This window comes from Ahaetulla prasina, chromosome 14, assembly GCF_028640845.1.
Source record: "Ahaetulla prasina isolate Xishuangbanna chromosome 14, ASM2864084v1, whole genome shotgun sequence".
Classification (NCBI taxonomy): Eukaryota; Metazoa; Chordata; class Lepidosauria; order Squamata; family Colubridae; genus Ahaetulla; species Ahaetulla prasina.
This window is the reverse complement of record NC_080552.1, coordinates 12,798,028-12,811,903: the sequence shown is the minus strand read 5'-3', so window position 1 is coordinate 12,811,903 and position 13,876 is coordinate 12,798,028. Positions and strand designations below refer to the sequence as shown.

The following is a 13,876-nucleotide window of genomic DNA, read 5'->3' as shown; positions in this document are numbered from 1 at the left end:
AGCAGGGGTGAAATCCAGTAGGTTCTGACAGGTGCTGGAGAAACAGTAGTGGAAATTTTGAGTAGTTTGGAGAACCGGAAAATACCACCTCTGGCTGGCCCCATAGTGGGAAGGGAATGGAGATTTTGCGGTATCCTTCCCCCAGGAGTGGGGAGGGAATGGGGATTTTGTAGTATAATTCCCCTGGAATGGGGTGGGAATGGAGATTTTGAAGTATCCAGGATGTATGGATGGATAGATATAGATTCATTCTTACATGATGTAAATAACAGGTATATAACATACATGCACATACCAGCTTGTGTAATATGTAGATATTCTGTCTTCTTGAACCATTAGTTTATATTTTAGAGGAATTTTTCTGCTCCAGGACGACAGTATGGCTGTTAATAAATAGGGTTGTAATCCAAATCATCCCTCCATTAAACGGCTCTTTGACGGTGGACTTGCTCTGTATTTTTATCTTACGGCTCCAATGTTGCTTTTCTACAGAATTTGAGAACATTGGTCCTCATCCCGTCCCGTTCCAAGTGAGAAGATGGCTGTGTCACGGCAGTTTGGGCTTCTTCTCTGGAAGAATTACATCTTGCAGGTGAGTTGATCAGGGGCCATGGAGAAATGGCAGAAAAGATATCGATAAAAATGAAAGGGTGGATGTTGAAGCTTGTTGTGTGTTAGCCAGTCTTCTTGAATCTCCTCCAGATAGGCTGGATTTCAGTTCTGTTCGTCCTCATCTTGAGGATTATGGGCGTTGGAAGTCCCACGTATCTGAAGAAGACTTCAACATCAAGAAGTCTGCTTGAAACGTGCCTTCAATTTGTGATCCTGGCTTTCATGGCACACGAGATGTTTTTAACTATGGATTGTTGAATAAATGATTGGATTTGCCCATTGTTCTAGCCGTAAACCATAGTTCCAAGCCATAATGCTGGTTTTGCTCACCCTGCTAAACCCAACAAGCCCATATTATGGCAGAGCAATCTGAGGGCTCTTGTGACCCTAGGAAACTTGGTTTGTCTCTCAGAAGCCTCCAAGGACTATCATTATATTGCAAAGTTTAATGTGACCGATGGTGAAAATTATGGTTAGCTTAATTATGCTGATGTTAAGAAAATGTGTTTTTTTTCTTGACCAGAACCTTTGAGAAAGCTAGCTTCTGCTTCTCTTTCTTGAATCCCTTACTTAACTCAAGATAGAAATCTTACAAGTATTCTGTAAATTAACAATTGTAAAATGTTAAAACCCAATTATGTTTGCATTTGCGTAACCAGCCTATCTTTCCCACCCTTTCCCCAATCTCATTCCAGTTTAATTCCAAAGCAGCAGTCTCTAAATTGGGCAACGTTAAGACTTTGTGGACTTGAACTCCCAGAATTCCCCAACCAGCATGGTAGTAGCATGGCTGACTGAGGAATCCTGGGAGTTAAAGTCCACAAGTCTTCATTTTTGCCAGTTTGAAGACCCCTCTTCTAATCTAAAGCATCTCTACATATCAAATGATGGGAAATGCTGGCTCCGGAAAGCCGATGCACCTTAATAAAATTGATAATTTGCATGTCAGACACTTGATTTCTCTTCTGTCATCATAGACCTACAGAGCTCTTCTCCTATGGTATCCAAAATTCAAATGTAACTTTACCCAAAGTCCTAATATATATTTCAGTTTTACAGGCTCTCTTAAATAGAACAGGCCTTTAGTAGCATGGGCAAAATTTATTGCAATTTATAACCTTACTTATCATTCATATTAGACCAGACTGGGCTAGACTAGACTAGACTAGACTAGATTAGACTAGACTAGACTAGACTAGACTAGACTAGACTAGACTAGACTAGAATAGAATAGAATAGAATAGAATAGAATAGAATAGAATAGAATAGAATAGAATAGAATTCTATTCTATTCTATTCTATTCTATTCTATTCTATTCTATTCTATTCTATTCCTAATTCCTAATTCCTAATTCATATTCTATTTCTTTTCTATTCTATTCTATCCTATCCATTCCATATATTCTATTCTATTCTATTCTATTCTATTCTATTCTATTCTATTCTATTCTAGTAGTATGGGCAGAATTGATGTTAATTTATAACCTTACTTATCATTCGTATTACGGCTACTGCTGTTCCTGGTATTTCTATTAGACTGTGATTTGTAGTTTTTGAAAGGAAGTGAATTATGCCAAATTCTTAACACGTAAATCATGAAATGTTGAAAAAATTCAGACTTGTAAATTCCAGCGTGTTCATATTGCTTTTTTTAACCTTTTTTGTTGTTGTTCTTAAAACGCCTAATAAAAGCATATTAAAAATTAAACCAGGCAGGATGCAAAGGCTAGTGCCGTCAATCAATATTCATTGCCACTCAAAGAGTGGAGAAAGAGGCGTTAACTTGACTTCTAACAGACTATAGCAGCAATAAACTGAACCTTCAACAATCCATAGTTCAACCTCTGCCAGTCACCTGTCTCGGCCCTCACATGCAAAGCTCCATTTCAACGTTTTATGCCCCAATCGTTGCCTGTCAGCCTACTGGAACATGTTTGAGTGGGGAGAATTTGGTTTTATAGAATGACATTATCTTGAAAAGGACCGGTTTGTACAACAGCAAACCTTGACATTTCAAACTCACAACAGTTTGAAGTTACAGCGACATTGTAAAAAGTGGATAGTTTTTCATAGTTACGACCTCTGCAGCAGCCTTACGGTCACGTGATCAAAATTCAGATGCTTGGCAAGTGGTTCATATTTATGACGGTTGCAGCATCCCAGGGTCATGTGATCAAGTTTGGAGACCCTCTGACAAGCAAAGTCAATGGGGAAGCTGGGTTCACTTAACAACTGGGGTACTAACTTAACACCTGTGAGCTATGAGATATGAGCCAACAGTGTTGCAGTAGCTGCCAAAAAAGCCAACACAGTTCTAGGCTGCATCAACAGAGGGATAGAATCAAGATCACGTGAAGTGTTAATACCACTTTATAAGGCCAACTAATTAATGGCCATTTTGAACTTATTGAATCCCAGTTGTAACTCCACCTATCATGTTTCCCCGAAAATAAGACTGGGTCTTATATTAATTTTTGCTCCAAAAGACGCATAAGGGCTTATTTTCTGGTTAGGTCTTATTTTGGGGGAAATACGGTACTAAATGCACCCATTTGGCTGACAATCTTAACTGGGGCTTATTTTGGGGGTAGGGCTTATATTACGAGCATCCTGAAAATTCATGCTAGGACTTATTTTCTGTTTGGGTCTTATTTTCGGGGGGAAACAAGGTAGTTGCTTTCGCCGAGCCTAACTTGCATCGTCTCTTGCTTCCTTCTGCAGAAACGGAAGATTCTGGTCACGCTGATCGAGACGTGTCTCCCCTTGTTGTTTGCCGCCATCCTTATTGGCCTGCGCCACCGTGTCCATTCGGTCAACCACCCCAATGCCACCTTATACCACAGCAAGCAGGTGGACAGGCTGCCCAGTTTCTTCCATCGCTGGCATTCGGGCGTCCCCTGGGAACTGGCGTTCGTCCCCTCCAACAACACGGCCGTGCAAAACGTCGCCGAGAGGGTGGAGAAGGACTTGAAGATCAAAGGTCTGCACCCTGACTGGGTAGTTTGGGTTCATAGGTTTCCTCCTGGCTGCGGAGGGAGTCTCTTGTAACTGAAGGGCTTTGCTTTTGAGCTGACAATGAGTTTCGCAAGGCTAAAAATACCGCAGGAAATCAGCAGGAGTGTGGCAACACTGGGAGATGCAAAAGAATTGAAAACAAGGGGAAGAAAATGGAGGGGAAAACACTGTCTGCTTCTCAGAATATTAGAACTCGGGGTTAGCCAGGAAAACCATTTTGATCTTTCCTTTCCTTTCCTTTCCTTTCCTTTCCTTTCCTTTCCTTTCCTTTCCTTTCCTTTCCTTTCCTTTATCCACTCTCCTTTCCTTTCCTTTCCTTTCCTTTCCTTTCCTTTCCTTTCCTTTCCTTTCCTTTCCTTTCCTTTCCTTTCCTTTTCTCATTCTTTCCATTCCATTCCATTCCATTCCATTCCATTCCATTCCATTCCATTCTATTCTATTCTATTCTATTCTATTCTATTCTATTCTATTCTATTCTAATTTATTCTATTCTAAGTCATAGAAGTCATTAAGACAGGAGAAGTCTGCCTTATGCTTTGCAGATCAAATCCTGCATCTTGATTTTTTTTCTTCCCAAGAAAACCAAGTGAAATTGGAGAAAAGCTGAAATATTCATTACAAGACAGGTTGATAGCCAAAATGCCCGTTATTATAATGTCTTTACCAGCTCAATTAGCCTTGGTGAGCTTCCACCTTTGTAGGCAGCCTATAGGCGTATACCGGCAAACACGCATACCGTTGCTTTTCTTACCTGGCTTTCTGGCCTTCCAGAAGACAGGTTGGTCACGGTTGACTCATGGTTGGGTTCAACCAAGTCTACGTTCTTCCTTCTCTAATAGGGTTGGCCGTTCTTATTGCTATAATACTTTAGCTTAAATATGGATTAGCGAATAAGTTAGCTGGTCTTGCCGTAGTATAATCCAATCTTTCAATTATAGCGTAGCTCAGCAAGCGAAATCTTGCTAAGCCCACATGGTCTTGTGCAACCAACTCTCACTGGGAAACATTTGATTTCTTAGGGCAGTGTTAGCGAACCTTTCGTGTTCTTGTGTGCCGGAAGTGGCACGCGAAACTATCCCATGCCGAATGCGCGGCCTCGTCGGCTCCTGTCGTGTTCGCGTACTCAAACGTGCGGCGGCCAGCTGGCCGTCGCACGCACGATGCCAGCGACCCCAGAAGTACAGCGATCCATCGCGCATGCCCGCAACACCAAACCAGAAGGCCAGGTGCCGGCTCACACATGCGCGATGGACTGCCGCACTTTTCCAGTATGTTGTCCGGATGATCCATTAATGGGTTAATCTACTATCCAATCGCCAGAGACTGAGTGAATATATTTATTTGAACTGCTTAGCCACGCCTCCTGCTCATTAAGCTCCAGACTTTTCACTCAGTCCTAAGGAAGAGACTTAATCTTGGTTTGCTCTGACAATTTCTTTTTTTTAAAACAGATTTAACAAAGTTGGAAGGGACCTTGTAGGTCATCTAGTCCAACCCTACCTCCCCCCGCCCAAGTAGGAGACCCTACACCATTTCTGACAGATGGCAGTCCAGTCTTTTAGCACCTGGGATGATTCTTTGAAAAACTGTGGCAAGAAAAGTCGCAAAACAGGGCAAAACTCACTTAGCAACAGAAGTTTTGGGCTCAATTGTGCTCGTAAGTTGTGGGTTACCTGCATTTCCAGGTGAATTCACAAGACTCAGGGAGCTTCTCTGAAGCCCTCTTAGCTAAGTGCTCGGCCATTTGGGCCACAAAAGCGTCTGATAACTGAGCTGGACGTTGGCAAAGCCTCTCCAAGTGATCGCATTATTCCAGCTCAGCTGCCTGAAGCGACTGGGTGACAAGTCAGTTGCAATTTTAACCTCCTTGTTTCCTTTATTAATGTGGACATCTCTCATCAAACCACTCCCAAATTAAGGGCTGGTTCTGCAAATTAGCAGTGGGTGAGGCTAATGAGGAAAATCAATCATCCCTTGGTGAGGAAATGGTTGAAAATGCCAGGGTTGGATGGAGCAAGAATGGTTTCTGGTTGAGGAGCAAGCAGGCTTCTGAGTAGGACCTCTATCAAAGATCCTGAGATGCTATGAGAGATACCAAGGGTGGGCTTCAAAAATTTTAGCAAGGGGGTTCTCTGCCCGGTTGCTGGGTGGGCGTGGCCATGGCCTAGTCAGCCTCCTGCACCATGGGGGGAAGTTTTTGCCCTTCCCAGGCTCTGGAGGCCCTCTAGAGGCTGGAAACGGGCCTCCAGCGCACCCTGCATTTATCTGCATCCAAAACGGTTCATGTGGGGACTCCTGGGAGGGGCAGCCAGGAATGAGATTTGGGACTGCTCGCACTCCACGGGAAGCAAAAGTTTAGCTGAACCGTTTCAAAGAGAGCTGAAAGTCTTGCTACGTGAGTCATTTGTTTGAACTTTGGCAGGCAGCTGTGATTTCTCTGCCAGGACTGATAAGAGCTGTGAATCCACTGGCTGAAGGCCAGCTCTTTAATCCGAAGTGGGGAAGGAGACAGAACATCGGTATTCTGTGGCACACTCTACCCCAGCACCGCGCGTGCGACGGCCAGCTGGCCAGCGCGCATTTGAGCGCAGGAATGCGATGAGGAGCCGGCGAGGCCGCACATTTGGTATGGGACGGTTTTGCGTGCCACTTCCGGCATGCATGCCATAGGTTCGCCAACACTTTATAGCATACTAACTTAGGGCAACCCAAGTCAGTTTTCCCACCTCCAATTTAAGGGCCTCTGGTGGCTCAGCAGACTAAGTCTGTCTGTTATTAACACAGCTGCTTGCAATTACTTGCAAGTTCAAGTCCCACCAGGCCCAAGGTTGCCTCAGCCTTCCATCCTTTATAAGGTAGGTAAAATGAGGACCCAGATTGTTGGGGGCAATAAAAGTTGACTTTGTATATAATATACAAATGGATGAAGACTATTGCTTAACACTGTGTAAGCCGCCCTGAGTCTTCGGAGAAGGGCGGGATATAAATTCAAATTAAAAAAAAACAACTTATTCCTGCTTCAATGTGGACACCTCATTTTTGATGATGTTATCATTGAGGTCAGGGGTCTCCAACCTTGGCAACTTTAAGACTTGTGGACTTCAACTCCCAGAATTCCTTAGCTGTTTGCAGAGCTGGCTGAGGAATTCTGGGAGTTGAAGTCCACAAGTCTTAGCTGGCTGAGGAATTCTGGGAGTTGAAGTCCACAAGTCTTAGCTGGCTGAGGAATTCTGGGAGTTGAAGTCCACAAGTCTTAAAGTTGCCAAGGTTGGAGACCCCTGATTCAGGTGGTCTTCGACTTAGTTCATTGAGGGACTGTTTGAAGTTACAACTGTTTGAAAAAAGTGACTTACGGCCGTTTTTCACACTTATGACCGTTGCAGCATCCCCACGTGATCAAGACTGAGAACCTTGGCAATGACTCAGATTTGTGACGGCCGCAGTGTCCTGGATCATGTGACCCACCTTTTGCAAAACTTCTAACGAGCAAAGCCAACCGGGGAAGCACGATGCGGTTCACAACTATAGTACTAACTTTTTTTAAAAAACAGATTTAACAGAGTTGGAAGGGACCTTGTAGGTCATCTAGTCCAACCCTACCTCCCCCCGCCCAAGTAGGAGACCCTACACCATTTCTGACAGATGGCAGTCCAGTCTTTTAGCACCTGGGATGATTCTTTGAAAAACTGTGGCAAGAAAAGTCGCAAAACAGGGCAAAACTCACTTAGCAACAGAAGTTTTGGGCTCAATTGTGCTCGTAAGTTGTGGGTTACCTGCATTTCCAGGTGAATTCACAAGACTCAGGGAGCTTCTCTGAAGCCCTCTTAGCTAAGTGCTCGGCTATTTGGGCCACAAAAGCGTCTGATAACTGAGCTGGACGTTGGCAAACCCTCTCCAGGTGATCACATTATTCCAGCTCAGCTGCCTGAAGTGACTGGGTGACAAGTCAGTTGCAATTTTAACCTCCTTGTTTCCTTTATTAATGTGGACATCTCTCATCAAACCACTCCCAAATTAAGGGCTGGTTCTGCAAATTAGCAGTGGGTGAGGCTAATGAGGAAAATCAATCATCCCTTGGTGAGGAAATGGTTGAAAATGCCAGGGTTGGATGGAGCAAGAATGGTTTCTGGTTGAGGAGCAAGCAGGCTTCTGAGTAGGACCTCTATCAAAGATCCTGAGATGCTATGAGAGATACCAAGGGTGGGCTTCAAAAATTTTAGCAAGGGGGTTCTCTGCCCGGTTGCTGGGTGGGCATGGCCATGGCCTAGTCAGCCTCCTGCACCATGGGGGGAAGTTTTTGCCCTTCCCAGGCTCTGGAGGCCCTCTAGAGGCTGGAAATGGGCCTCCAGCGCACCCTGCATTTATCTGCATCCAAAACGGTTCCAAAATGGGGACTCCTGGGAGGGGCAGCCAGGAATGAGATTTGGGGGTTCTCTGAACTGCACAGAATCTTAGCTAGAGGTTCTCCCGAACTCCTGCAAATTCTCAGCAGCCCACCCCTGGGAGATACCTACAAACCCTCCTTGTGTCTCCTTGTGCGGCATTAAATCTGTTTTTGATCTCAACTCCGGAGAAATGTTTTGGAGAAAGCTTATGGACGCAAAGATACAAGGCCCTTTCCACATATCTATGAATTACAGGAAGTCCTCGTCGAGTGATCTTTCAAACTTACAATGGCTCTTTGAAAAAAAACCACGACTGCTGGAACTGGGTATGTCTAGTTTAATGAAAAGAAGAACTAGGGGAGACAGGATAGCAGTCTTCCAGTATCTCAGGGGTTGCCATAAAGAAGAGGGAGTCAAACTATTCTGCACAGCTGAGGGCAGGACAAGAAGCAATGGGTAGAAGCTTATCAAGGAGAGAAGCAACTTAGAACTGAGGAGAAATTTCCTGACAGTTAGAACAATTAATCAGTGGGATGACTTGCCTTCAGAAGTTTTGAATGCTCCAACACTGGAAATTTTTAGGAAGATGTTGGATAACCATTTGTCTGAAGCGGTGTAGGGTTTCCTGCCTAAGTGGGGTTGGACTAGAAGACCTCCAAGGCCCCTTTCCAACTCTGTTATTCTATTCTATTCAAGGAAGTCTCCACAAGCATGTTGCTGAGATATAACCGAGTTCTTGTTATCTCTCAAGGCAAAGTAAATATTCAAAAACAAACTCTGAAGATAAATACGCAAAATCATCTCGCTGTCGTTTCCATCGTTTTAAGCCTTGGAGACCAACCGTCAAGCTAACTTAGCCCGTCAGTTTATACCATCAAGCTAATGTCTAGCTAACCGCCTCACTTTCTGGATTTGCTTGGTTATTCTTTCAGATATACTTTTAACGTCTTGCTTTCCCGAAGAAAGGTTGATTTAATCGGAGAATGAACATACCCGAGCAAGTCGGTTACAGTGGAAGAAGCAATTGTGTCTTTATTTTATTTATTTTATTGAAAGCATGAAGAGTGTGACACAGAGGAGTCTTACCTCACTGTTGTAACAAACCTCCCAGGTTGTGAAGTGATGAAATCTGTCAGCTTTCCCCAGGTAGAAAAACCAGGAAATCAACCCTCCAGGAAGGCTAAATTTATCTTTATTGAGATTTAAGTCTTGCAAAATCTCATGAGGGATGTTTTCCTCACATGTAGGATGTCCTTGACTTACAACAGTCCATTTAGTGACTGTTCAAAGTTAACAACGGCACTGAAAAAGGACCCTATCTCCTACTTACGACCGTTGGTAGCATCCCCCATGGTCACGTGATCAAACTTCAGAATTGGTTCATATTTTATTTTTATTTTTGTAAAGTGTATTTTTTTTATTTTTTTACACACAAACAACAACATACAATGCCGTATGTTGAATAGAATATTGGCCAGGTTGCATGTTCATATCAAATTTAGTTCTCCTTCAACACATCCTCCATGCTTTCATCAGTACATTTTTTCTTATTTTTATTTTCCTTCCTTTATTTTTATTTATTTGATTTATTTGATTTTTATACTCAGGGCGGTGTACAGGCAAAAGTAAAAAAAAACAAAAAAAAAAAACAGACAATACAATGTACAATTTAAAATGCAAGTTAAAAAACTTATTATAATTAGCCTAAAAACTTTAAAATATATAAAAAACTAAAACCCCATTTAAAATTAGTAATAAGAAATTTACAATTGATAAAACTTAAGCCAGCCCCGCGCGAGTGAAAAGATGTGTCTTCAGTTCATTTCTCTTTATAAATCTAATCTTACCCTTCGCCCCAAATTTTAATCTTTTATCAGATTTTCCTTCCTTCCCCCCCTTTTTCTACTCCCATTTATATTAACCCCTTATATTTAATATTTATATTCTTTTATATCTTCTACTTATCCAACATCAACATCAATCATAACTTTACAATTCCAAACCCTTAACAAAACATTTCTAAGTATATGACTTTTAAAGGTCTTATCCACTTTCTTATCGTATAATAAGTAAGCATGCCATCCATATAGCAAATCATAACCTTCTATATTCAATATTCTTTCCTCTGTTAAATGAATCCAGTCACTAATTAGTGACACAACAACTGCTTCATAATATAATTATATAAATTATATAAAAACGACGCTATAGAGCACTGCACACCAGAACAACTAGACACAAGAACAGTTTTTTCCCGAAGGCCATCACTCTGCTAAACAAATAATTCCCTCAACACTGTCAGACTATTTACTGAATCTGCACTACTATTAATCCTCTCATAGTTCCCATCACCAATCTCTTTCCACTTATGACTGTATGACTATAACTTGTTGCTGGCAATCCTTATGATTTATATTGATAAACTGACCATCAATTGTGTTGTAAATGTTGTACCTTGATGAAGGTATCTTTTCTTTTATGTACACTGAGAGCATCTGCACCAAGACAAATTCCTTGTGTGTCCAATCACACTTGGCCAATAAATTCTATTCTACTGTGTCAATTCTAATTTCAAATTAGGCATTTTTAAACCCCCTCTTTCACGTATATCTTGAGTATTAACCATACTCCAAAAAAAAAAGAAAGAAAAGAAAAAGCGAGAAAACACTCAGTCTTTCTTCGTAATATCTTCTCTAAAATATCATTAATAAAGTCCATTAGGACCTTCAAACATTTTTTCTCATTTTAAATCCCATTGTCAATATTTAAATCAAAGAATTGGTTCATATTTATGACGGCTGGAGCGTCCCAGGGTCACGTGATCCCCTTTTGTGACCTTCTGACGAGCAAAGTCAAACCGGGAAGGCAGATTCACTTAACAACCGTGTTAATTAACGATTGCAGTGATGTCACTTAAGGACTGTGGCAAGAAAAGTCATAAACCAGATCCCACTGCCTCGGCCCTAGTGTTGTGTCTTGTCCGCTCTCACCGCAGCCGGGGTCTGCTTATCTGCTCCCGAACACGGAGGAATGTATGCCTCCCGGCCCCAGTCCTGGCTCCATGCCCAGACAAGCTGCAGAGGAGGGGGCACCTCCCGGTCCCAGCCCTGGCTCCATGCCCAAGCAGGCTGCAGAGGAGGGAGCATCCCCCGGCCCCAGCCCTGGCTCCATGCCCAGGCAAACGGAGCAGCTAGACCCCTCCCCCTCCTCCACAGCATGTGAGCCTGAGGAAAGTTTACTTCCAACAGCTGCTGATTGGAGTGACCCTCGCATCAGAAGACTGGATAGGCGGAGGCAACAGAAGGAAGGGAGGGGCAGGCCTTAATGAGTGCTGAGTCATGGAGCCACACCCCATGGCCTATATAAAGGATCTGCTTTCTGGCAGTCTCTGAGTCAGGCAAAGTCGAACTTATCTTGCTGAAGTCACTTACTGGTCTCCTGCCTGCTCTGAGGACTTTGCTAGGACTTTGGGCAGAGCTGCAGAGGCAAGCCTGATTCGGATTTCCCTGACCCGGCCGTCAGCGGAGGAGTGGGACACGACACCTAGTTTGTGACTTTTCAACTTAACAACTGTCTCGCTCAGCAGCAGAAATGTTGGGCTCTATTATAGTTGTAAATTGAGGACTCCCTGGATAATCCAATGAATTAGGATGGCATCTATTGAGCCACTTCCAAACACCTCCTTGTTCTGGACATAACAGAAAAAAATGTATCAGCCCCTTTTTACCTAGCAAATACTTCCTGCGTATTTTCACCAAGGACTAGCTACATTCCCAGGGCAAAGTATTGAATGACATGAGTCTATTTATTTATTTTCATTGAGATATGGCAGTGATGGCGACCTTTTCAGCACCGAGTGCCGAAAAGGGAGTGCGCTCGCGCTCGTCTGGGCACTTTGCGCGCTCGTCTAGGCTGCAACCCGGGAGAGGAGCTGCCCAGGGTGCTTGTGTGCGCCTGAAAATGGACTTCTGGTTTCTACTGCATGCATGGACGCTGGCCGGCTAGTTTTCCAGCTTTCTGGCACACATATGCATAGGATGATCAGCTGGCTGCATGCTCACGCAGGAAAATGGAAGACCAGCTCTTCCAGTTTCCGGCACTGCTGCACACAAAAAAGGCCAGCTGATCATCGTGCGCGCATGCGTGCCAGAAACCCAGAAGAGGAACGGGCGACACCGGGCGTGCCAGGCGACATGGCTCCGCGTGCCATTTAGGGCACGCATGCCATAGGTTCGCCGTCACGGATATATGGTATTTTTAAAAAAACACCCATCTCCTTTACCGAGTGATTCAGGGCTATGTACAAATATGTTTGCACCAGTGGTGAAATCCAGGTTCTGGAGAACTGGTAGGGGAAATTTTGAGTAGTTTGGAAAACCAGCAAATACTACCTCTGGCTATCCATAGATTGGGGTGGGAACGGAGATTTTGCAGTATCCTCCCCTTGCCACGCCCACCAAGCCACACCACGCCCATTAAGCCACACCCACAGAACCGGTAGCAAAAAAAAAATTTGGATTTCACCACTGGTTTGAACTTGTATAGTATTTATACAAATATGTATAAATATTACAATTAACATAATTAAAAAGAAGGAAGGTGCTGTCGTTTGCTTGCCAGCTAGATCTGTGCTGGGTTGGGTTGATTATAATATTCCCCTTGGGGGAAGGAGGGCCCCTTTTTCACTGTGTGGCTTCTGTTTTTACTCTGTAGTGCGATGGTTTCCATCCGAAAGAGAGTTTGAACACTACATCCGTTTTGATAACCATTCAGGCAACATACTGGCAGGAGTAGTTTTTGAGAACTGTGTGGCTAACAGCCAGGATCCCTTACCACTCCAGGTAAGATATTCTTTTGCTTGATCTCTTCAAGTACACCTCCTCAACTCTTAAATTGGTGCATGATAGATTCTTATCCAGGAATTATGAAGACTAGATCTTGGCGTGGAGGTAATATGTCTTAGGGGGCATTCCAATGGAAAATGTAGGCATTTGCATATTCTTTTTGGTGCGCGTATCCATGCATATTAGTAAGCATGTACCTGGACTGGAGAATGCTACAAAAATGAATGCTTATGTGCAGTGGTGGGATTCAAGTAATTTAACTACCGGTTCTCTGCCCTAATGATTTCTTCCAACAGCCAGTTCACCAAACTGCTCAGAAAGTTAACAACCGGTTCTCCCGAAGTGGTGCGAACTGGCTGAATCCCACCACTGCTTATGTGCCATGTGCCAAATCCCATATATTTCCCATACATCTCACTGTCTAGTTCAGGGTGTCAAACTGGATTTCTTCAAGGGCCAGATCAGCATTGTAGTTCTCCTCTGCGGGCCAAGTGGGCAGGGGGAGATGGGATAGACGCCTCCTGCAGCACTTTGCCAGCCAAAATGAGGCACGGGGGGTACCCCCCCATGCGCCCAGGGATGGGCTGCTGGGGGTTTGCAGGGGTTCGGGAGAACCTCTAGCTAAGATTTTGTGCAGTTCAGAGAACCCCCAAATCCCACTCCTGGCTGGCCCTTCCCACCCCGCCCCATCCCTCCTCTCCCAGGAGTCCTCACGCGGCCCGTTTTGGATGCAGGTAAGTGCAGGCACGCGTGGAAGCTCGGAGAAGGCAAAAAATGGGCCTAGTGGAATTTCAGGCCTGTTTCCAGTCTCCAGAGGGCCTCCAGAGCCTGGGGAGGCCGTTTTCGCCCTCCCGGAAGCTTGAGGAAAGCCTCCAGAGCCCAGGGAGGACAAAAATGCCTCCCCCCGCCATGGTGCAGGAGGCTGACTAGGCCACGCCCACCATGGCCACGCCCACCCAGCAACCGGGCAGAGAACCCCTTGCTAAAATTTTTGAAGCCCATACAGTGTGGATTCCAGGC

At 44.1% G+C, this 13,876-nt stretch overlaps 1 protein-coding gene across 3 annotated transcripts in view; it reads left to right on the top strand.

The window, feature by feature from the left end:
• The window catches only part of ABCA3 (ATP binding cassette subfamily A member 3), an 89,131-nt gene that overhangs the window by 30,134 nt on the left and 45,121 nt on the right, over positions 1-13,876 (top strand). For all 3 annotated transcript variants that reach the window (XR_009152104.1, XR_009152103.1, XM_058157442.1), the window contains exons 2-4: positions 493-592; positions 3,334-3,592; positions 12,726-12,853. Coding sequence is in view for 1 of the 3 variants with exons in the window: in XM_058157442.1 (XP_058013425.1) it covers positions 539-592; positions 3,334-3,592; positions 12,726-12,853 (441 nt within the window). In the remaining 2 variants the exon portion in view is untranslated. The remainder of the gene's footprint in view (positions 1-492; positions 593-3,333; positions 3,593-12,725; positions 12,854-13,876) is intronic.